This window comes from Mustela erminea, chromosome 10, assembly GCF_009829155.1.
Source record: "Mustela erminea isolate mMusErm1 chromosome 10, mMusErm1.Pri, whole genome shotgun sequence".
NCBI classification, from domain to species: Eukaryota; Metazoa; Chordata; class Mammalia; order Carnivora; family Mustelidae; genus Mustela; species Mustela erminea.
In genome coordinates this window covers 51997022-52019493 of record NC_045623.1, presented here as the reverse complement: position 1 = coordinate 52019493, position 22472 = coordinate 51997022, and the positions used below count along the sequence as shown (strand labels likewise).

General features: G+C 35.4%; 1 protein-coding gene and 1 pseudogene across 6 annotated transcripts in view; one reads left to right on the top strand and one right to left on the bottom strand.

Annotated features, from left to right (window-relative positions):
• SRSF11 (serine and arginine rich splicing factor 11) overlaps positions 1–22472 on the top strand; it is a 43715-nt gene that overhangs the window by 2052 nt on the left and 19191 nt on the right. For 4 of the 6 annotated variants that reach the window (XM_032301487.1, XM_032301485.1, XM_032301482.1 and 1 more), the window contains exons 2-4: positions 11780–12001; positions 18317–18450; positions 22215–22324. In XM_032301487.1, the coding sequence (XP_032157378.1) occupies positions 11802–12001; positions 18317–18450; positions 22215–22324 (444 nt within the window). In that variant the 5' untranslated portion in view covers positions 11780–11801. Of the gene's footprint in view, positions 1–11503; positions 11569–11776; positions 12002–18316; positions 18451–22214; positions 22325–22472 lie in introns of those variants that run through there. The other 2 variants (XM_032301484.1, XM_032301483.1) reach the window with 2 other exon arrangements.
• Positions 15401–15494, bottom strand: LOC116568369 (annotated as a pseudogene).

Below are 22472 nucleotides of genomic sequence, written 5' to 3'. Positions count from 1 at the left end.
ACTTTGTATCAATTTTATTACTTTAGGAAGAATGCATTGCAAACAAAAAACCCAACCCTTTTTTAAGTTGAGCATAGCAAAAATACTTGCTTTTAAAAAAAAATGGAGTTTTGAGGGGCGCCTGGGTGGCTCAATGAGTTAAGCCTCTGCCTTCGGCTCAGGTCATGATCTCAGGGTCCTGGGATCGAGCCCCACATGGGGCTCTCTGCTGAGCAGGGAGCCTGCTTCCCCCACACTCCGTGCCTGCCTCCCTACCTACCTGTGATCTCTGTCTGTCAAATAAATAAATAAAATCTTTTAAAAAATGGATTTTTGAAATAACATGAAGTGGATGACTCCTGTGCAGTGACTGGAGTCTACTGTGTAACTACCTTTTGTAACAGAATTTGCCTAGCTACAATTTATTATATTCATTTTGTTAAAGTAATGAAAGGTTTCCCTGGTCTATCTTCTTTGCCAAAAAAAAAAAAAAAAAAGTGATAAAAGGAAAAAATATATGAGCCTAAGAATTACATCAGCCAAAAAATGCTGTTCTGTTTCATAACGGAAACTATTGTCAAAGTAAGATAGAGTGGCTTACCTCTACCATTACAATTTAATAAGACATTTTCAAACATGTCCGTATTACTCTTAAGAACATTGCTATGTGGGGTACCTGGGTGGCTCAGTGGGTTAAGCCTCTGCCTTCAGCTCAGGTCATGATCCCAGGGTCCTGGGATCGAGCCCCACATCTGGCTCTCTGCTCAGCAAGGAGCCTGCTTCCCTGCCTCTCTGCCTACTTGTGATCTCTCTCTTTATCCAAAAAAAAAAAAAAATTTTAATAAAATCTTTAAAAAAAAAAAAAGAACATTGCTACATGTTAGATTTTTTTCAAAACTGAAAAGTACAGTTAGGATAGATTTATATAGGCAAATTGAGAAACTGTAGTAAAGAAAACTGGCATTAACGTGTGCAAAATTTTTAAGCACATTTATTTTAAAAATGTTTTCAACTAATAGCAAAGTGAATTTGCTTTGCAGACATTTCTAGAAGTTTCGTTTTGTGTAACTTAAATGTAGATAAAGCCTATTTTAAATTAGTATTATGTTTATCTTTCATAATGTTGCCTAATCAGTAGGAACTGCTATTTTATGGTTGTTATTTATTGAGAGAACATTCATTTTTTAACATTGTCATTATTGATTAGCATTGTTGAACCTAACCTTGCTTATTAATGTTTTTTGAGTTGAATTTTTTACATTGTCATATACTTACTATTCAAAGTTTTCTCTATGTTTGTCCTTATATCAATAAGTTGTTTTAAGTGATTAAAATAGAGAGCAAAATTATGTCGGACGGGGCTCTCCATGTTTTAAGTATTCAAATTTTCAGGTATTTGTTACATGTCTTTTAGTTTCCTTTAAAAATTTCATTTGCAGTTTCATATGTTTTCCATTCATGCTCTAACTACCAACTTTTAAAAGTAGTCAGTAGGAAACATTCTATACTATTTTGTTGAAGGCAGTACATACTTTACATTTTATTCATAGTTTCAAATGTGGCTTTGAATTTTGTTGTTAGTATGTGATACTTTTTCTGATGGAGTACATTTTATTTTAGAATAATTATTTGTATTTTTTTTTTGCATGTTCCCTGTGCTTCTCTTTTTTACTTTTTTTTTTTTTAAGATTTATTTATTAGAGAAAAAGCACAGTTGAGAGAGGCGGGAAGAGGGAGAGAGAATCTCAGGCAGAGTCTGTGCTGAGTGGGGAACCCAACTTGCACTGGATCTCTCATCACCCTGAGATCTTGACCTGAGCTGAAACCAAGAGTTGTAAGCTTAACTGGTTGTGCCCCTTGTTTTTTACTTTTGTCATAAAGCAGTTAGCTTTCTCTAGATAGTATAATATTTATTTCAAATGTTGGGTCTTATATTTCTCTGTGCTTTTAAGACAAAAGAATTTCAGTCCACCAGCTTTGGGAAAATAATCATTTTCATTTTCCTCTTTTGAAAAGGCTTCTATGAGGCGCCAGTCAGTTGAGCATCTGACTCTTGGTTTTGGCTCAGATCGTGATCTCAGGGTTGTGAGATCAAGCCCTGCATATGACTCCATACAGAATCTGATTAAGACTCTTTCTGGGGCACTGGGGTGGCTCAGTCGTTAAGCATCTGCCTTTGGCGCAGGTCATGATCTCAGGGTCCTGGGACTGAGCCCCTCATCCAGCTCTCTGCTCAGCAGGAAGCCTGCTTCTCCCTCTCCCCGGCTTCTGTTTCCTCTCCGTCTTTCTGTCAAATAAATAAATAAAATCTTAAAAAAAAAAAAAAAAGATAGCCTGGATGGCTCAGTCAGTTAAGTGTCTATGTTGGGCTTAGGTCATGATCCCGGGGTCCTGGGATGAAGCCCCACATCAGGCTCCAGGCTCAGTGGGGAGACTACTTCTCCCTCTCCCTCTACTCCTCCCCCTAGTGCGTTCTCTCTCTCTCTCTCTCTCAAATAAATAAAATCTTTTAAAAAAAGAGAAAAAAGATGTCTCTTTCCCTCCCTTCCCCGTAAAATAAATAGGTAAGTATTTTTAAAAATAAAAATAGAATAAAATAAAAAGTCTTCTACATGCTAGTGTTTAACCTCTGGAGAACAGTGGAGGAACTAGTTTAAAAACATATTTTTAAAATCATAATTATTATTAGGTGTTTTTTTTTGGTTTATTTTCTTTCCATTGAAGGGAAAAAAAGCTGAAATGGGTGGTTATAGAGCCTTCTTTTTATGTCTTTAAATAAATGTTTATTGTCTTTTCTAAAATCATCTGAGAATGTTTCCCACTATTCCCAGTGATTCCCACTCCTAACCTTTGAAAGGTATTTTCTTGCTCATTTTTCCAAGAGCAAAGTTTCTCTGACTGAAATATTAATTTTATAGGGTTTTGGAATTTGCCTGCTTTAAAGTAGTAAAGTAATATGGGAGAAAATTATGGCACCAAATCCTACAGTGTACTTCATATCATTGTCTTTGTGTTAATACATACAAAACAACTAACAAATAAATCTGTTTAAAAATTGATTTTAATTAAAATTCACTGTTTCAAAATTTGACTTTATATCACTCCCTGCTGATAATTTTGTTCTGTTGGATTCGGCTTACAACTTCATTTGCTCAATACTTCAAAAAGAGAAAGATCATATGATTATACATTGCAAATATTGTTCTGTAGCAACAAAGTCCCCCAACTGTTTCATTTTTTTAAAGATTTTATTTATTTATTTGACAAAGTGAGACACAGCGAGAGAGAGAAGACACAAGCAGGGGAGTGAGAGAGGGAGAAGCAAACTCCCAGCTTAGCAGGGAGCCCAGTGCAGGCTCATCCCAGGACCTTAGGATTATGTTCTTGCTGAGCCAAAGGCCGCACTTCACCAACTGAGTCACCCAAGTGCCCCTCCCCAACTGTTTTAATAAGATAATATGAGGATCACTGAGACTTTATTCTTAGTGTCAACTTAGGTTGATAAGAGGAGAATATAAGAATAATTTGATAGTTGATGATCACAATCAATATATTTTTACTTAAAAATTTGATACTCAAATTTGAAAGCAGACTATACTTACAATTGCAATCAAATTAAATCTAGTTTAACTTTCAGAGTAACTTCAAGACTGTCCAGAGGTTTTTTTCCACATTAGTTTTCTTCCCCATCACTTAAAATGTCACGGTTGCATATACTTAACATGAAAGGTACCATCATTGGGATGGTGAAATACTAGTGAACATTTAAATATGTGGTCCTTACAGGGCAAATCTGTGAACCCAGTTTGTTCTTCATCTTTCTAGAGATACATGTTTTGCTCCTGTCGCTGAATTTATTTACTGTTAATACAGCTTTGATTATTTTCCACTTTAGAGATTCTGGCCTTTTTTGCCTTTAATTCGTTTCCTAGAAAGTTACCTTCCCACCGTCTCTTCCTTCCAAAATAATTATTTGATCAACATCTCCACGTGTTTTAGACCTCAGTGTGAACTACTTCCAGCTCATAGTTCATAGCTTCAAGTGACTGGGGTGGCGACTGGGAAAAAGCATTATTTTCTTCAGCTTTATCATTTGTCAGAAATTATATCGTCAAGTGTACTTAGTAACATTTTCCCTTTTTTTTTTTTTTCCCATGCCTTGGTCATTTGATGGTCTATTGCTCTGACCCATGTCACAGTACTTTTAAGATTAATCAAGTATATATGCAGTTGCTTATGACTTTTGAAAATAAGAATAATAATCTTGTTCTAAAAATGTAGAAAAGTAATTGAAACCTTCCTAGGAAGATTTTTCCATGGAACATTTGTAGCTTTTTATTGTTTTTGGGGAGGATTTTTTGTTTTGTTTTGTTTGTTTGTTTTAGAGAGAGAGAGAAATGAGGGAGAGGGGAGAGAAAGAGAGAGCGTCTTAAGCAGACTCTATCCCAGTGCAGAGCCCAGCCCAACAGGGGCTCCATCTCACTACCCTGAGATCATGACAGGAGCCAAAATCAAGAGTTGGACACCTAACCAACTGAGCCAACCAGGCAACCCTGGGTAGTTACATTTTATCAAAAAAAGAATGTTTGGGGGGTGCCTGGGTGCCTCAGATGGTTAAGCACCTGCCTTTGGCTCTGGTCATGATCTCTAAGTCCTGGGATTGAGCCCCACATGAGGCTCCCTGCTCAACAGAGTTCACTACTCCCATTCCCTCTGCCCCTTCCCTGCTCATGCTCTCTCTCTCAAATGAATAAATAAAATATTTAAAAAAAAAATAAAAAGGAGTGTTTTGCCATCATCTATCTGTGCATACTATCGGTAAATTTCCTGCTTTAGGATCAAAAATAAATATGAAAATTTGAAATCTGTTGGTGTTATGTTTCAGTTGCAGCAGCCTCTTAAAGAAAGGGCATGTAATAATAAGCGTGTTTTGCCTGTTGACTACCACTTAACAGTTTACAAAGTATTTTCTCGTTTGACAGTAATGCTCTAAGGCAAGACATCAAAAAGATAAGGAAGTTGAACAAAGACTTTCCTGTAATGGTATATACCATTTTTTGAGTGCCTGTGTGCTGGACACAGTGCTAGGTACTTCATATCCATAATGTTTCTGATCTTAAAAACTCATACCTTTGTCTTCGTTTTTCACATAAGGGAATTGGGGTTCATGTGGCTAATTATAGGCAGCACCTCTTATAGTGGTTGAGAACATGCACAGAGGAGTGAAATGGGGGATTTGTACTTTTTTTTGCACTTAGAGTTTGAATATTTAACATTTTGCATTTATTACTTTATAATTTAAAAATATGCCATAAAGCCTATATTAAAATTTGGGATCTTAAGAAACTCTTCTCACTATGAATATTAGCTCTTCTGATTCTTCTTTCACAAGAATGATGTCCAAGGCACAGTACCAGCCTTGATTAGAGGGATGGTGTAAAATGGAACCCAGTTGAGGTAACCATTCATTTTTCAAAATGAAAGACTTAATTTGTAGAGTAAGGATAATGATAGAAGTTAATATTCATCTTTTCTAAGCATTTGTATTAGTATTTTCATCCTCATAATAGCCTAGTGAGGTGAACATTATTATCATCCTCATTTTTCAGATGAGAAATTCAAAGCACAAAGTAATGAGCCACAGCTCGCAATTATTTTAATTGGTGGTAGAGCCCCTTTCATATGACTCTAGGCCTGCATTTTTAATCACTATAATACCTTTTAAGTGTTGTGAGGATTAAAAGCCATTTTAAAAGCATTCAGTTAGTGTAGATCTTCTCGTTACTGAGCTGAGTACACTTCTTTTTTACCAGTTTTATCAAACTTTAGAAATAATTTTCCTTCATGAAGAGAAAATTAATTTTATACCATAGGAAAAAAAGGTTAAAATGGCACAAATGTCTAATTCTTTCATTAGGGAAAACTATTTAATGTTAGAATGCTTGAAACTCTTTACTTAGAATAAAGATACAACTCCACTGGAGATATTTGTATATATCTATATCTAATCTATATAATATAAATATATATACAATATAAATAAATATATATGTAAATATAAATATAATATAAATATATTATATAGATATAGATACAGATTTCTTTTTAAAAGATTGTGAAACAGTCCCTCAAAGGAATGGGCTTTTCTCAGTTGAGGCTCCAAAAGAATCTTAATATAACATAGAGGAAAGTATTGAGTAGTCAGTATCTGGAGCTTCTTCATCCAGATACTTATTTTGACCCTTTCAATCCAAAAACCAAACAAATCTGTATAAATTTTGATTTTTCCAAGTAATGCATATGCGTTATAGCTGAGAATACTGTACCTATGTATGTAGGCAACAGTATTTTAATGTTCCTGCTGCCACTTTTTCCCTCTGTGTTAATTTTCAAGGTATTCACAGACCATGTGCTGTCATTTAAAAAATACAAATTTTTTTGCTCTTCGTAGATAATACAAATCAGACAATATAAAACTAGTATTTGGAAATAAATTTAAGTAGACTTTTATTTCTGTTCTAGTGTCTATGTCCATCTGCCCATCTATCACTTCCCTAATGCCAACTCGTCCTGTATCCTCTTCCCTTCATTTAGATAGAGGGAAAAAAGGGGAGCATGAGCGTTTCAATTTAATATTAAAATAGACATTAATGTTTATAGAAGTGTCTAATTTATAGAATTAGAACTAAAATAGAAACACAGTTACTTGATATATAGAATTAGAAATTCAAATTAGGATAGATCTGCAGATAAATTTTTTTAAAGTTGAGGATTTGTAAGCCACAGTTTATTTCCCAGTCTTTTGTATGCTTTCTATGGCCCTAGAGGAAAAAAGGTATAGCCAAATACTTTGAGAGATTACCTCAACCATATTTCCTTATAAATCTGATAAATGCATTCATGTCTTCATTCCGTAAGCCTTTGCTGAGTATACTATGTGAGTGACGCATTTGTGAAGTTTTTAGCATATTGATAATAATAAGTTTTATCAAATACTCTGTATGTTGTTGGGCATGAGGAAACACAAGTCTAATATATCAGTCTTCCCTGTCCTCAAAAAAGTGTATTTGCAAGAGAAGAATTGCTGCTTAACAACTAATTTGATTGAAGTCCCGTTGCGTTTCAGATTTGCAAAATTGTGTCAATTAGGGGAACTCATTTCTTCTATCAGTGTGCACAAAGGTGGCTAACAAAACAGGTGACTTGATTTATGCAACTGGGAACATGGTATCTAGGGGTAGAGTGATTATACATACACATATACTATATTCTATTCTACTATATAGAATACTATATTCTATACGCATATACTATATTCTATGACAGGTTACTTTTTTGCTTTGGATTAGAAATAGCATTAACCCTTGGTAAGACTGGTAATATTTATCATTCAAATATAGCTGGAGGCCTTCCTAGTCCACTTCCAAACATAAGCTATGACCCTTCCCTTTTCATATTTCTTTCACTTCACTTTCCATATGATACTGACAGGATCTCCTTGTAAGTCTCCCTCTGAAATATAAACTGGAAAGCATTCATTCAATAAAGAATGGTCTTCCAAATTTTCTTGAAAGTTTCAAACTTACTTGTACCCTTAAGACCTTTTATAATTTACTTTTCCTCTGTTTTGGATTGCTCTTCCCCTAGAAATTCAAATGACTTGCTTCCTCCTTTTATTAAAGTCTCAGCTCAATAACACATTCTCTCCTGTCTTTTATCCTGGTTCATTTTCATGACAAAACATTACTCCTGTACATGTTGCGTATGTTTGTTGAAAGTCTGCCATACTGAAGTTATGGGAGATCAGGGACATTGCCAATCTTTTTCTGCTGTATTCCTAATGTCTAGGAAAATCCCAGATCTTACCAGGTGCATAACATTTGAAGGAATTTTCAAGTTTTTAACAACCTCATACAACACTGAGGTTAAAGTACAAGTATGATACTCATCTCCAGATTCTGTATTTCTTATAGTTCTGTTTAATCAGGAGCCTAAACAAATCCGAAGTGATTTAAAACTACTGTAGTTTGGATATATTTGTTTTTGCTTTTATGTATTTGTCTTTAGTTATTTCTATAGGCAACAGACAATAATAATTCAAGGTAGTAGTAATTATTTAAATTATTTATTAGACCTAGAAGGATTTTTAGAATTATGATTAAGTTCCTGACTGAAGTAGATTCTCAGAAGTGAAGTAAAATTTCTTCAGATCACACTTAATAAATGACAGGGTAGTATTCTAAGCCACTCTCTTGGCTTCAAGCCTAGTATTTTTTCCACCTGCCAGATGAGTTGAAAGTAAAATATTCAAAAATTCTATTAGATAAGACTCTTTTTTGCCAATTGTTTCTCCACTTGGAGGCACCATCTATAGCCATATTCAGTAAGTTATATATAAGTTTCTGATGATTTAAAAGATTTTATCTTATCACAAAACTCTTTCTTGTTTTGAAAATGTAATTTTAACTATGAATATGTCAAATACATGTAGAATAATATAAAAGATTTCTTTGTATCCACCAATAAAGAATAAAAAGATGCTAACTTAAAAAAAAAAAAAAAGGCAGAATGAACCCCACCTTTGTGTTGTCTTTTTATTGTAGAACACTGTAGCATGTTTGGCACATGGTAGGCATTTCTAGTAGGTATGGAACTTGTCAAATGACAAACAAGAGAAAACAAATTAGTAGTGAATGTGATGTCCTTTATTACAGGGAAGACAGTCCTTGGATTTGGGGATTACAGTGCCTTACAAGCCGATGAACACTCTTCCCAAAAGTTTTCAGACAAGAGCATGTTTTAGAGAACATTAGGAGAGACAGCACAGAGATAGGGTATGGTTGGCCAGGAGATTGAGGGATTTCTTTATAAAGCTAGCAATCCAGGGCTCCTGGGTGGCTCAGTTGGTTATATGTCTGCCTTCAGCTCAGGCCATGATCCCAGAGTCCTAGGATCAGCCATGCATGGGCCTTCCTGCAGCCCCTGCCCCCACACCCCACACCCCCGCCCCCGCTTTGCTTGTCTCTTGCCTTCATGTTCTCTCTCTCTCTCTCTCTGTCAAATAAATAAATAAATAATCTTTAAAAAAAAAAAAAAAAAGGTAAAGCTAGTAGGTCCTGTTCTCTAGGTAAGGTAAGTAAAGCTGAGTTAGAGGATTGTGATTAATCTATGTTGGGTTTCTTTTTTTTTTTTAAGATTTTATTTATTTGTCAGAGAGAGAGAGGGAGAGAGAGCGAGCACAGGCAGACAGAATGTTGGGTTTCTTGATAGGTGTTTCCCATAACTGCAGAATGACTTAGATTTGTGACATGGGCCAGGCCATTAGGGCAGCCTCCCATTTTGTGGCTCCTGGTACAAATTAACTTTCTCAAATTAAGAATCTACAGTTGTCAGTTACATGTGTTTGATTCAAAATGAGAAGATAAATGATTTCGCATTTTTTATATTCACAGATAAACATTAATGAGTGACATGCCATTTGTTGTAATATGTAATTTTCCTGAGGCTTGCATTCAACAAACCTATCCCTTGTTTTTTTTTTTTTTTTAAGATTTTATTTATTTATTTGACAGAGAGAAATCACAAGTACACTGAGAGACAGGCAGAGAGAGAGAGAGAAGGAAGCAGGCTCCCTGCTGAGCAGAGAGCCCGATGCGGGACTCGATCCCAGGACCCTGAGATCATGACCTGAGCCGAAGGCAGCGGCTTAACCCACTGAGCCACCCAGGCGCCCCCTATCCCTTGTTTTTATAACTAGCAGAAGTGACTTAGCCAGTTAGTAAACCTAGCTAACTGCCTCTACATCGAGATTTTGATAACTTTGTGTCTAATCTCTCACAAATCACACTCTTCGTTATTCCATAGATGTATTTACTAACAAAAATATTCTTGTAAGGCCTCAGGCTTTAGCCTCCAAAATATTCAGGGGCATGTAAGATATTTAACAATTGTCTTAGAATAAATAACTCTGTCATTAAGGCATATTTATTCATGGGCGCCTGGGTGGCTCAGTGGGTTGGGCCGCTGCCTTCTGCTCAGATCATGATCTCGGGGTCCTGGGATCAGTCCTGCATCCCGCTCTCTGCTTGGCGGGGGGCCTGCTTCTCTCTCTCTCTCTCTGCCTGCCTCTCCATCTACTTGTGATTTCTCTCTGTCAAATAAATAAATAAAATCTTTAAAAAGAAAAAAAAAGGCATGTTTATTCATGTGTTTAACACATTTATTGGACATTTACTATGTGATAGACATTGCACTAAGTCTTAAACTGACCCAGAAAATTCAACCACTTTGGGAGAGGATAAATGTTAATATAACAAGTATAGTATGTAGGGTGCCTGGGTGACTCAGTAGGTTAATCCTCTGCCTTCAGCTCAGGTCACCATCTCAGGGTCCTGGGATCGAGCCCCACATCGGGCTTTCTGCTGCTTGGTGAGGGAGCCTGCTCCTCGCTGTCTCTGCCTGCCTGTCTACCATGATCTGTCTCTGTAAAATAAATAAAATCTTAAAAAAAAATAAAAGTAGAGTATGTATATTTTCGGTTGTTGAGCAGAGAAGAAAGAGGAAGCCCTAATTCTGCTTGCAGAAGTTGTGGCAGTGAAGGCAGGCCCCAAACAGAGCATGGTAGTTAGAAAAAAATGAAGCCTGGTCATTAGTAATTTATATAGGGCACAGTGAGATTAAAGATTTTGTCATGTTTGGCAAACTGCAAGTCTTTGTATAACATTGGATGAAAATAGAGTAGTTCAAATGAGGTTGAAAAATTAAGACAGTTTTTTTATAATCAAAGCTTCAAAATTATTTTAAGCAAGAATATGCATGTAAATCAAATTTTTCTGTAGGAATTTCAGATCATATACATGAATATATTTATGTATCATAAAGCGTGCTTTAAAAAAAAAAGTTTGTGAAATAAGATTTGCTTATTAAGCACTAGTAAGTATAACGCTAAATCTTTTTTAAAGGTTTTAGTGACAAAACAGATTGGTTACAAATTTAATGTTGCCGGGGCGCCTGGGTGGTCCTGTCGGTTAAGCGTCCACCTTTGCCTCAGGAAATGATCTCAGAGTCCTGGGAGCAACCCTCACAGCAGGGAGCCTGCTTCTCCCTCTGTCTGCTGCTTCCCCTGCTTCTACTCTTTTTCTGTCAAATAAAATCTTTAAAAATTTTTTTAATGTTACCAAATGTGTATATAGTAAAGATCTATAAAATTTTATAGTGATGGGTTTTTGGTTGCTAGGGTGAAAATTTCCTTAGTAATAACTGGACAGATCTGTAGATGATGTTGTGTGAAGAAATAAATTTGGGGGACGTTTCTAGTAAGAATAGTTGCTAAGTGTACTTTTTTTTTTGCAAGAGAGTTAATGTTTGTTTCATAAAAAGTTAATGCGTTCCACTTATTTCTTCAAAAAAAAAGTTGGGGGGGTTGCGAAAGGGGTGACGACTTCCATTAGACCACGGTGCCTCTCGAGTTTCTCTGGCTGCAGGCGAGGCTGGTTGGGCCTGCGCGGGGCGGAGCCGACGGTGACGCGCCCATGCGCCGCAAGGCATTGTGGGGAGCTCGGGCCCGCGAGTGAGGTGGTTGGAAGCGAGGTGGGGGCGGCCGTTTGTTTTCTCGTGGTCTCGAACTCGCGCGTTCTCATCTCCCCCCGCCCCCCTCTCCCGACAAGCAGCGGGGTGGAGGAACGGCGGCGGTGGCAGCAGCGGCTGTAGCATCGGACACCCTCCTGTCTACTCTCCGGCGAACTGGTTCCTCTTCCCCCTCCCTCTCACTGTTTGTTGTGTGTTTGATGTGTTAAAGCAGGAGCGAGAACGCGAGCAGCGCCATGAGCAACACTACCGTCGTCCCCAGTACTGCGGGCCCGGGCCCCAGCGGCGGGCCCGGTGGCGGCGGCGGCGGTGGCGGAGGCGGCGGCACCGAGGTAATCCAGGTGACTAATGTCTCCCCGAGCGCTAGCTCTGAGCAGATGCGGACCCTCTTCGGTTTCCTAGGCAAGATCGACGAACTGCGCCTCTTCCCGCCAGAGTGAGTATCGTCCACCATCGCCGTTTTACTAACTCCTCCCCTTTCGGGGCCTAACCCACACCATTTCCTAGGCCGTGGTCGGCGCTTCCCTGGACCAGGTTGCTTCAGTTGAGGCTGGCTGTTGTGGCCTTTGCTTACGAGTTAGGCTTGAGGCGGAGAAGCAGGGCCTGGGTTCTAGTTAGTAAAGAGACACAGCCTTTAAAATCTCGGGATTTGGTGGTTTTCTTCTTAAATTGTGACAACGTGGTCGTTTTTTTGAGCAGTTAGAGCAGGGCTAGCCGCACTTCATGTATTTCGTGTATAGTTTTAATCGCTTTTTTAAAAAAAAATCAAATGTTTCAGTTATTTGAAAAGTAACAATTATTAATTCTTATGTTAATTTGATAACGAAGTTTGTTGTCAGTTCCCTTAATTGTAAGTGTTGCCGTTAGCCGATTCAGGCCCAGTGAATATAATTCAGAATTAATACTCTTTAACAGATTAATTCAGTGAGCCTGAATACTTAATTTTTATGCTGACAAAAATGGGTTACAGCTGAAACATAAGGTTTTCTTTTGTTTAAATAACATACACATTTTCACAGTTCTTGCGAAGGAATTCTATAGAATGTGAAATTTTTAAATTTAGAGTGTATGGCTGTTTTTATTCTGTTGTCTCACATTCTTACTGAAAAAATATTGAATGAGTGGATTAATTGCAAAGAAAAAAAGCTTTGAAGTAAAATGTGATAAATGTTAGAACAAACATTTGAAATGATAAAACAGTGGTGTGCTCTCTGGAGAGTGAAAATACTTATAGTAACACTACAAGTAAACACCGAGTACCCACTGTACATTGAGAGTTTTATGATGTCACTTAAGTACTAAACAGGAAATTGGAACTCTCAAGGAATCTACTGTTGTGATGGGAGTAATAAATCATATTACTCAATAATTAATAGATGTTACTCAATAATTAATAGATGTTAATCATACTGCATAATCATGACTTTCTACTTAAATTGCTTTTACATGACTTTTAATGTTCTCAAATGGGTGTGCTTTTAATTTTTAGGGGAATATACATGTAGAGAAAGGTTTCAGAGTTGCTGATTTTCACGAAGTGTAGAATTCTGGGAACATTTTCGTTATTTTAAATAGAAACAACTGGTTTTAGTAATGAAGAACAAGTAGCTCTCATAATATGAACATAGAAAAATATTTTACTGTTACTCCATTTTCTGACAATATGCCCCTTATTAAGTTGTTCATGAAATTAATAAACAACAAAGGGGCAGAAAATGAGAGTGACATATGTGATTATTATGATCATGTTATTACTCAAAATACCTGACATACTGGACTGATTGATGAAATAATTCTTTCCAGCCCAGCAAGTTTAAGAATTTTGTTAGGGTTCCTAACTTTAAAATGTTTTGTTTATTTTGAAGATGCTCTTTTTATGATGCATTTATAAAAAGATGCCAGAGGTATAGGTTGTTTACTGGTTCCTCTTTACCTAATGAATGATCAGTATCTTAGAGTCACGATAGACCAGAGTCTGGCTTCTTTTGCTTTGTTGTCCAAGAAGTAGTCCCATAATAACCAGGATAACTGATGTGCATCAGATAACATGGTTTGGAGTGCTGTGCATTAAGAGGATTCCTTCCCCGCCATATTGGGAAGAAGAAATAAAAATTGACACATCTTTGCTCTTTGACACCTTCGTAAATGTTTCCGACTACGGATAGTTTCTCATCTGAAACTGTACAAGGTTACCGTTCAGTAGATGCTAATACTATCTTCATGGTGTTCTAGATTTGAATAGGATGGATGTAGAGTCCTACTTTTGTTCATTTAATGTCGATTTTTTTTAAAATAGAAGTTTCGATTGCTAATCCAGCATGCATAATTTGGAACTACTTTGTACAGTTTGTTAAGCTTACTACTGTTTTCAGGAGCAGCTTACAAGGGATAATGTGCTGTGAAGTGCTAACTAGTATTCCAAAAAGGTTCATCATTCCAAATACCTACTTTTTTACTCCTAGAATAAGATTGAGTGGTTCAGAATATATAAAATTCTGACTATTGTAAACATGTTTGCCACTTGATTTTTTATGGGGTGTTTGTATTTTTTTCCTCAAAGGTACTCATTCATCTAGATAATATGCCTGTGACATGCTTGCTTCCTTTTTGCTACTTACATGTCACCTACTCAGAGAAGCCTTTCCTGATCACTCTGTGTGAAAATAAAACACTCCTGCTACGTTCTCTGTTCAATTTAACTGCTTCGTTTTTCTCTAAAGCACTAATCACCAACTGATGGTTAAGGTTAGCTTCCTCTCTCTTTTAGAATATGTGGCTCCTTAGGTCAGCGACATTACCTACAGAGCATTTTTTAAAATACATGTATGACAGCCTTAACCCACACCTACTGAAATGCTGCTTTCAGTTATAAATGCCTATGGGGGAGGTGGTGTAGTGGTGATCCTGGCATCTGGAATTATGCCAAACAGTTCAGTGTCAACCTCCTCAAGGTTTCTCCCTTTGTTTCATTATTGAATCCCTCTTTCTTGTTTCTTTTAAGCCAAAAATTGCTGACCTTTAATTTCCCCCAGTGATCATACTGTTTCACGAGAAATAATATTCTAATCCTCTCTTTTTTGTATGACAGCCCTTAGAGCTATTTGAAAGCCTGTTGGTGTTCCCCTCATTTATTGCCTCTCTTTCTACAGGAAAATTTTAATTCTGCTTGTTCTTAAAATGTGTTTTGGAAATTCAACATTGTTTGATTGTCTGGTATATGCTAGATGCTAGATGTTTTTCCTTAAACTGTTTAATGATCAGGTGAAGTGAAATTCACATAGGTAGTTTTGCACTTCCAAGTCACTCTACCAGTGTCTGAATTAGTATTTCAACCCAGTGTCGTGATTGTCCTTTATTTATGAGTGGAATCATTCTTTTGTAGTAAGTATTCTTTAAATATTTGGTTTTAGTGTATTTCAGAATGGAGAATATAACAAAGTGTTTATTGGGTAATGTAAATGATCCCAGTGAAGCATATGCCCAAGTTACATGTTAAATGAAGGTTTACATCAATTAAATAACTTATTTAGGTAATTATTTCGGTGACCAAAAATAGATTATTTTTAATAGTGACCAAAAGACTTGCATAGGCAAGTAGCCATAAACCCATGACTATAGCAGACTGTAGTGTAGTATATATTTGATATTTTAAATCCTCGAATGTTAATTCACTCACAAACTGACTTTGAACTTCTTTGCTCATCCAGCTGGAAAACTAAAAGTATAAATTTTGTTCATAGCAAAAAACAAAAAAAGCCACCAAAACAACTACTACCTCAAATTTCTAAGGACAAGTTTGCAGACATTCTAACAAAAAATATATTAGAAGAAAACTAAAAGTATGGTATGCATCACAAATCTTACACGGGGGCGTGCTAATCTTTCCTGTATCATTACAGTTTTAGTATATGTGCTATGGAAATGAGCACCAAAAATAGATACTTTAATGATGATAGTTATAAGTAATTAATTGGTAAGGTTATCTTTGAAAATTTTTTATTATGTGCACATTTTACTCTATTTCTTATAATTGAGAACACAGTGAAAGAGAGGGCATATTAGATGAACAGAGACACATTTTCAGGTCAGTATTGCCTTTGTATTATAAGCTCAAAATTCTTCACCCAGAAATGGCTAACACAGTATTAAGGTGGCAGTTGAAAGAGTGTTATCAGCACTCTAAACCAAAAGTTCTCATATTTTAGTTCTCAAACTTTAGTTGGCATAAATACCAAGTGTCGATCTTCAGAATCAAAGCCCTCCTGTAAAGGAATTCTCACATTCATTGGGCTTGGTGGAAAACAGAAATCTGAATTTTCCATGTGTATCCCAGAAGATTGGAAAACAACCCTTAGAGGACACTTTAATTAAAAAAAAAAAAAAGAATACTGCCACTCTTTACCTAAGGGCAAAAGCATCATACAGGGCTTGCTCTTTTCTGTTTAGCTTCTCATCAACTGCCTTATCTATATTATTTATCTATATTATTTCTTAAAGAATAAAAGCAGTTAAATTTTTAGAAGTTGTACTTGTAGAAGATGCTAAGATGTGAAAATTTCAGACATCAGTCTGAAAGTGAAATTAACATGCTATCTTACTAGCATGTGTCTTCTATTAATAAATTCTGAGAACATCAAAGAATGTCACTTTGGGTCCAAAAAATAATTAATTGTTTTAAACAAGGTTGTTTGAAGTGGGGAGAAATGAATTATTTGCCCTTCTGAGTTGTCTTACTGTGACTCTTCCATTTAATGCACGTTTTTACCTCCCTACGGTAGTACAGGTTTGATAAAACCAAGTAATAAGCTGCCAGTAATAGCTATGATGTGAATGGATAGAAAAAATATGAATAATATTAATTGCTAAATTCATGGAAATACACTGAACATGTAGGCAGTATTTCCTAGTATTATTTTAAAAAGAATTGTTCATTGTATTGATATTCTTTAAGAACTTAATATTATAGAGTCATTTTTTTCTTGAGTCAGTTAACAGTAGTGTCAAAGAAGCGGTAGAGATCACTTTTTTTAGAAATTTAAATGCCTGTTACTTACCAAACCATTAAATTAGGTGTTAAAATGAAGGATAGCATGATTTCCAAAGGGCTTTTTTAATTTTGTGGTGAAAGTGTGGGTATGTGAGAAAAGGATACAAAGTGCTACAGCTTTAGTTCTAAACCTGCTGAGATGGCATTCTTTCCACTGTATGGGTACAACATTGTTAAATTTTAGACCTGTAGTGCTTCATTAAAACACAGTATATCCACATTAAAAAAACACTCTATCTTCTCAAAAACATTTTGGCAATAAGCTTCCTTAACAGGGTGGCTTAAATTCCATTTAGATAGACAATGTTTTCAACTTTGCTTTGAATCTAGATTTGGAACTGTGCTTAGTTTACAGGCAGTGCCTTTCAGGAAATACTAAAATTCCAATGGGTTTGAGTCTTAGGCTATGCAATAGCTTCATATTAGTATTCAAATTATGAGGAATATTTTCTTTGCAACAAGTACTTAACTCTGAAATAATCAGTGTAACAAAATCTGATGTAATTACATTTTTATGTATACATGAAAATCTAACTTACTAGTTAGTGGTAAGCCCTCTTCTAAAGCCATTCAGATTTATTATAGGATTTACTTTCTCATTATTGAATAATAAGATGCATTGGCTTCTTATAATAACAGCAGTCGTTCTTTACCTTAGGTGCATATTAAGATGGTCACGGTATTAAAATTAAAAAAAAAAAGAGGAGGTGTTGAGTATGTTAAAGATCTTGATTTAATTGATGTGGAGTAGAGATCTGGGGGTTTTTAACCCTTTGGTGATTCTGATGCATAGCCAGGGATGATGTGATTACTACTGCTTTGAGGCGTTGGTTTTCAAACAACTTTTGGTTTGGTGTTGTGGGAGCAACCCCTGACTTTTATTTAATCTTTCTCTTTCACAGAGTTTTGTGGCAGAAATTTGCACCACCTTGAATCTTTAAAAAAAAAAAAAAAAAAAAAAATCCTGCTTGGTACCTAATCTATCTTACCCTACCAGAGTTTCCAATTTTAGCACTTTTTTTTTTTTTTACAAGACAGCAGTTAGCTGAGGGAATCCTTATGTAATAATACTAACAGTTATTATGTATCTCAATATGTGTACACCTTTTTTTTTGTTGTTTTTGTTTTTCTGAAGGCGATCTAAGTTTAGATAGCCTTAGTTCTTTATAATGCCCAAGCGTTATGCTGTAGGTGGAAGAAGACAACTCTTAGGCGGGTCAAGAAAACTCATTGTTTGTCAAACAGATGTACTTTCCCACAATATTTTTTTGTCCCTGAAGTAGAAATTCTCTGTTTTTTACTCTGAAAAGTTACCAGTAGTGAAAAGTTTTCTAAACCAAAACTAATTATTTTTACTTAGAATTAAAAATAGCTGGTATTAGTATTATAGAAAAAATGTTGGCACTTTTGTGATCTGCTCAAACTCTGAGATTATAGTTTCAGTCTGTTTTTAATTGATACATTATAAGTTTATCAACAGTGATTGTTTTTGTCTATATACAGTTTGTGAGTTCAGTGGGCAGTACCTTATTTGAAATGTCATTTTCTTTTTAAGTGGTTAACTAAAGTAACTAACACTTGTGGTATGTATTTTTATCTACCTATTTTACTTTTGGAATGCAAGTGTTGGTTTGTGAGCTGTATGTTTGTGTTTTAACTGATATTCTTTTTTCTCTTTTTTTATGTTCTATGTTTACTTTTTAGTGATTCACCTTTGCCAGTCTCATCCCGTGTCTGCTTTGTTAAGTTCCATGATCCGGACTCAGCAGTTGTGGCACAGCATCTGACAAACACTGTATTCGTTGACAGAGCTTTGATAGTCGTACCATATGCAGAAGGTTTGTGCTTTGTTTAACTATCTGTGAGGGCATCCTATGATGACCATCTACCTCAGTGTAGTTTTAGAGTGAGCGTTAGTAGCATGTTAGAAGTTTAAGCTATTAACATTTTGAAACCCTTGTTATACTGCAGTCCATATTTTTACTTTTAGATTTTTTTTTAATTCTAAAAATTAGAAATCAGGCCTGTTTTTATAAGATATTTAACTTTTTTTGCCTTCTTTTAAAACATTTTAAGTTCGTTAAAATCATATCCCTAATTGTAATTTCTTAAGATATACCTTAGTTAATTTAATGTTGAGTTTTATGAAAAAGTCCTGAAGGTGAACAGTCACTCCGTGCACATTTACGTAGAAACCTTCAAATAAATGCATGATGTTATTTCTGTTTTGAATAAATAATAGGTTAGTTTTATTTATGTAGTGCTTCCTCTCACAGATCACTTTTTAAAATATCCCATATTGAATTCCAGTATACCAAGGGTTGCAATGATTTCGGTTTTTATGAAAGTTCAAGATTTCCTGTAGCTTAGGTGCCAGATGGGCACTGGGTGATTTGTTTTTATGCCAGATTTTCTTGTTCATTCTTGCTATATTTTCTAGATATCTCTAAATAATAAATTCTTCTCTCTGTTATTTGTGTGTGTGATTTTTGTAGTGGAGAAGGCAAATGCAAAACTCTTCCAGATGACTGAAAAACAGTGGGTCCTCTGCAGCTACAGGGGATTCTAGACATTAACTAAAGGCCAGCAAGCACTCAAGTCCCCCAAGTGTTTTCCTGGTGTAACCATTTGTTAACTACATTTTCTCTCTTTTTTACATTTTAGGCTGTTAAAGTAATTTGACAGAAAAAAAAATGAGCAGGGTTTTTGGATCTAAAAAAGCCACTGTGACAAGACAGCACTATATTAATTCCATTTTGTAAAATTTTCTGAAACATTTTATAATTAGTTTGTTCCCAATGTACTGCTACTTTATTTGCTTTTTGGTAACTATAAATTTTGATCAAGGAAATCACTGAAGTATGATAAAATTACTGGATTTTAAGCTAATCATTTAACATATATGCTGACCAGAATTTAAATGCTTTCCCCTTAACAAACTGGTCAGTAGAAGCAGAATTTTGATATTGTTAATTTTAGATGCTGTTTCAGATCTTTGAATACCAGTGTGAACCTTTACACCATGCCTTGTAAAAGTTTTGAAATGTCTAGTCCTTAAAACTTAGAAAAATTGCCTTTGTGGTTTTCTAAAGAAATTAAATTGCATTCATAGATGGATTAAGGCATGCTATATAATGATAGTACATCTGTCTCCGTGATATTAAAGTGTGTGAGCCCTATTTTAAGGTTTTAAAATATATATGCTGATTAACGTATGAGTTAGTGTGTTTTGATTAAGCAGTTTTCTTTTATATCAGTGTACCTGTTAAAGGATAAGACTTATCACCAAGAGAAAATTTAAAGAATTCAAATTTAGGATAAGTAAAGTACAGTTTTGAAACAAAATTCAAATCATGTGAGTAATGTGCGGAACTTTAGTTAGGCTTTAAATTTAAAGAATTCTTATTGGCTAAGTATCATAGTTCCCAAGTCCTGAACATAATACAGTATATCATATAACTGGTTTTCATAAGTATTTTTAGACTATAGTAACGTTTCTAGATCTGTTTTATAAATGAATTGTTTAGGAATGTATATAGAATTACAGAATATTTAGTTCCAGAATCTATTTTTGGTTTATTTAATAATGGGTATGGTATGCTGTATTAATGTTACCACTGCTAAATAACTGATGTACTCAATCCCTTTATCACCATTCACCCTAGTTTTAGCTCTTACACTTTGGTGTTGGCTCTTGGTCAGTGTTTTAGAACAATAAACACAAAGTCTACGGTAAGGAATAGTCTTAATTGGTAAAACTGAGATAGCTGGATTTGGAAGGAACTCTTAATAGTAATGGATTTGGGGGTTATTTAGGTTCCTTGGTTAATGTTTGTTTCTTTTGTCTGTTTCTTTTTCTTTCATTTCTACACATTCATGCAGTATTTCATGGTTCTATCAAAGCAGCAGTAAAAAAAATACTCTTGACGCATGAAAATTAACTGGTGAGGGGCCTCATTGCTATTTTTAAATTGTAGTTTTATTTTTAAATAGTCTTTTTTAAATCAGAGGATCAGATGCATGACTTTTTTTTTAATGGATGCAGATCTTCTATCAGGTGTCTCACAATAAATTCAAGAGGATTTTAGTTTGCCAGAAATGTTGCAAATGCACTAATTTGAGTAAGATGTTGATACTTAATATTATCCTCTTGAGACATAATTTTGCATGCAAAATTATCCCATAATCTTTGTAGGTTTGTTAATATTGATGCATTAATGCCCTATATCTAAATGATCTTCTCCCCCCACCCCTCCATAACTCTTGGTATCTAAATTGATGACAGCTCTGACACAAGCAAGATAACAGTGCTGTGTAGTATACATTTGTTTATATTATCGGCACTTCTCAGTATAGGTGGAAGGAACCATTACCTTTATTTAACAGTGGTTTTTCTTTTTTGTTGTTGTGTTTTACAGTTCTTTTCCCTGGTTCAGCCTGAACTATATACCAGGCCCTGCTGAAAATACCACCCAACAGTTTTCTTCTGCAGCTTATCCAGTTTCTCTTAAGTGCCCTGTACATATTGTATGTTTTATGATGAGATGCAGTTTCTTAATATGTATTACAGAAATACTACTGGTATTTGCAAATATGTAGTTTAATTGTATTATTGAACTCTCATTTTGGGGGCTTGGGCACATTAACAGATTAATCCATCTGTATAGGGCTTTTGCTGTTGGATAGAATTTAAATTGTCTACATATAAATATTTGTTTTAGGGCCCTTAGATTTTATCTGAATACACAGATTAGGCTTTAAAAACAGACATACATGTTGTTTTTGGCTTTAGGAGTTTGGCTAAGTTAGCTTTTGAACTGACACTATGTAGCAGCATTTTTGGTATGGTTAGCATGGCACATGTTGGAACATAAAGCATTTTACTGTACAGGTAAGGAATGTGCCATGTTGTTTTACCTATTTTCTCTCTTTCTTACTCACCCACTTTCACACACACATCCTGTGTGTATTCAGAGACCTTCAGAAACATTCATATTCATTTTCATGAGTCAGCAAAAGCCCTACGCTTGATTCCAACAGAATATTTCCTTTACATACTTTTCTTCTCTTAATTTTTACAAAATTTGTATGGTAGGTGTAAAAGAAAATCATAGTAACTGTACCATATTATTAACCCCTAAATCAAACTTTTTTTGTCTTGTGTATCTTGATTTTTCTGTGTGCTTTATAGTGAAGCAGCCGACACGAGTCGTTGTTCATAAAACAGCTTTTGAAAGTTGAGAGCACACCCCTGGAGAACCGACTGTGCTTGCTTACGTTTGGTTCATGACTTAAAAATCGAGTACAGGTGATGAAATCTTGGCAGTGTTAACAAAAAAGTAGTGTGTATTGTGCTATTTTTTTTTTACTCTAGAAACTTAACCATTTGTAGAGAAAAAGGAAACAAATTTTCACACATTGAAGTTTCATTCTGACATAAAATTAATGATAAATAATCATAGAAGTCAAGCTTTATATTTTAGCGAACATAAGTACTTTCAACAAACTCAGGTGGTGTATCAGGGAGACTTTTTCTGGGTGTTTTTGTGTGTTTTCTGTCTTGCAAAAGAGTGTGTTCTAATGCAAGGATGTTTCTCTGCAGGAGTTATTCCTGATGAGACTAAGGCTTTGTCTCTGTTGGCACCAGCTAATGCAGTGGCAGGTCTTCTGCCTGGTGGTGGACTCCTGCCTACCCCTAACCCACTTACCCAGGTACTGCTAGTTCTATTGAATTCTTAAAGGATAAAAACACAGAATTGTGGATAAACCTAAACATACTTGAGCTTTTTTAAGTGCTGTAATGATTAGAGTTCACAGAGGAATGATAACCACATGTTCATAGTATTGTAAAAGGCTATAT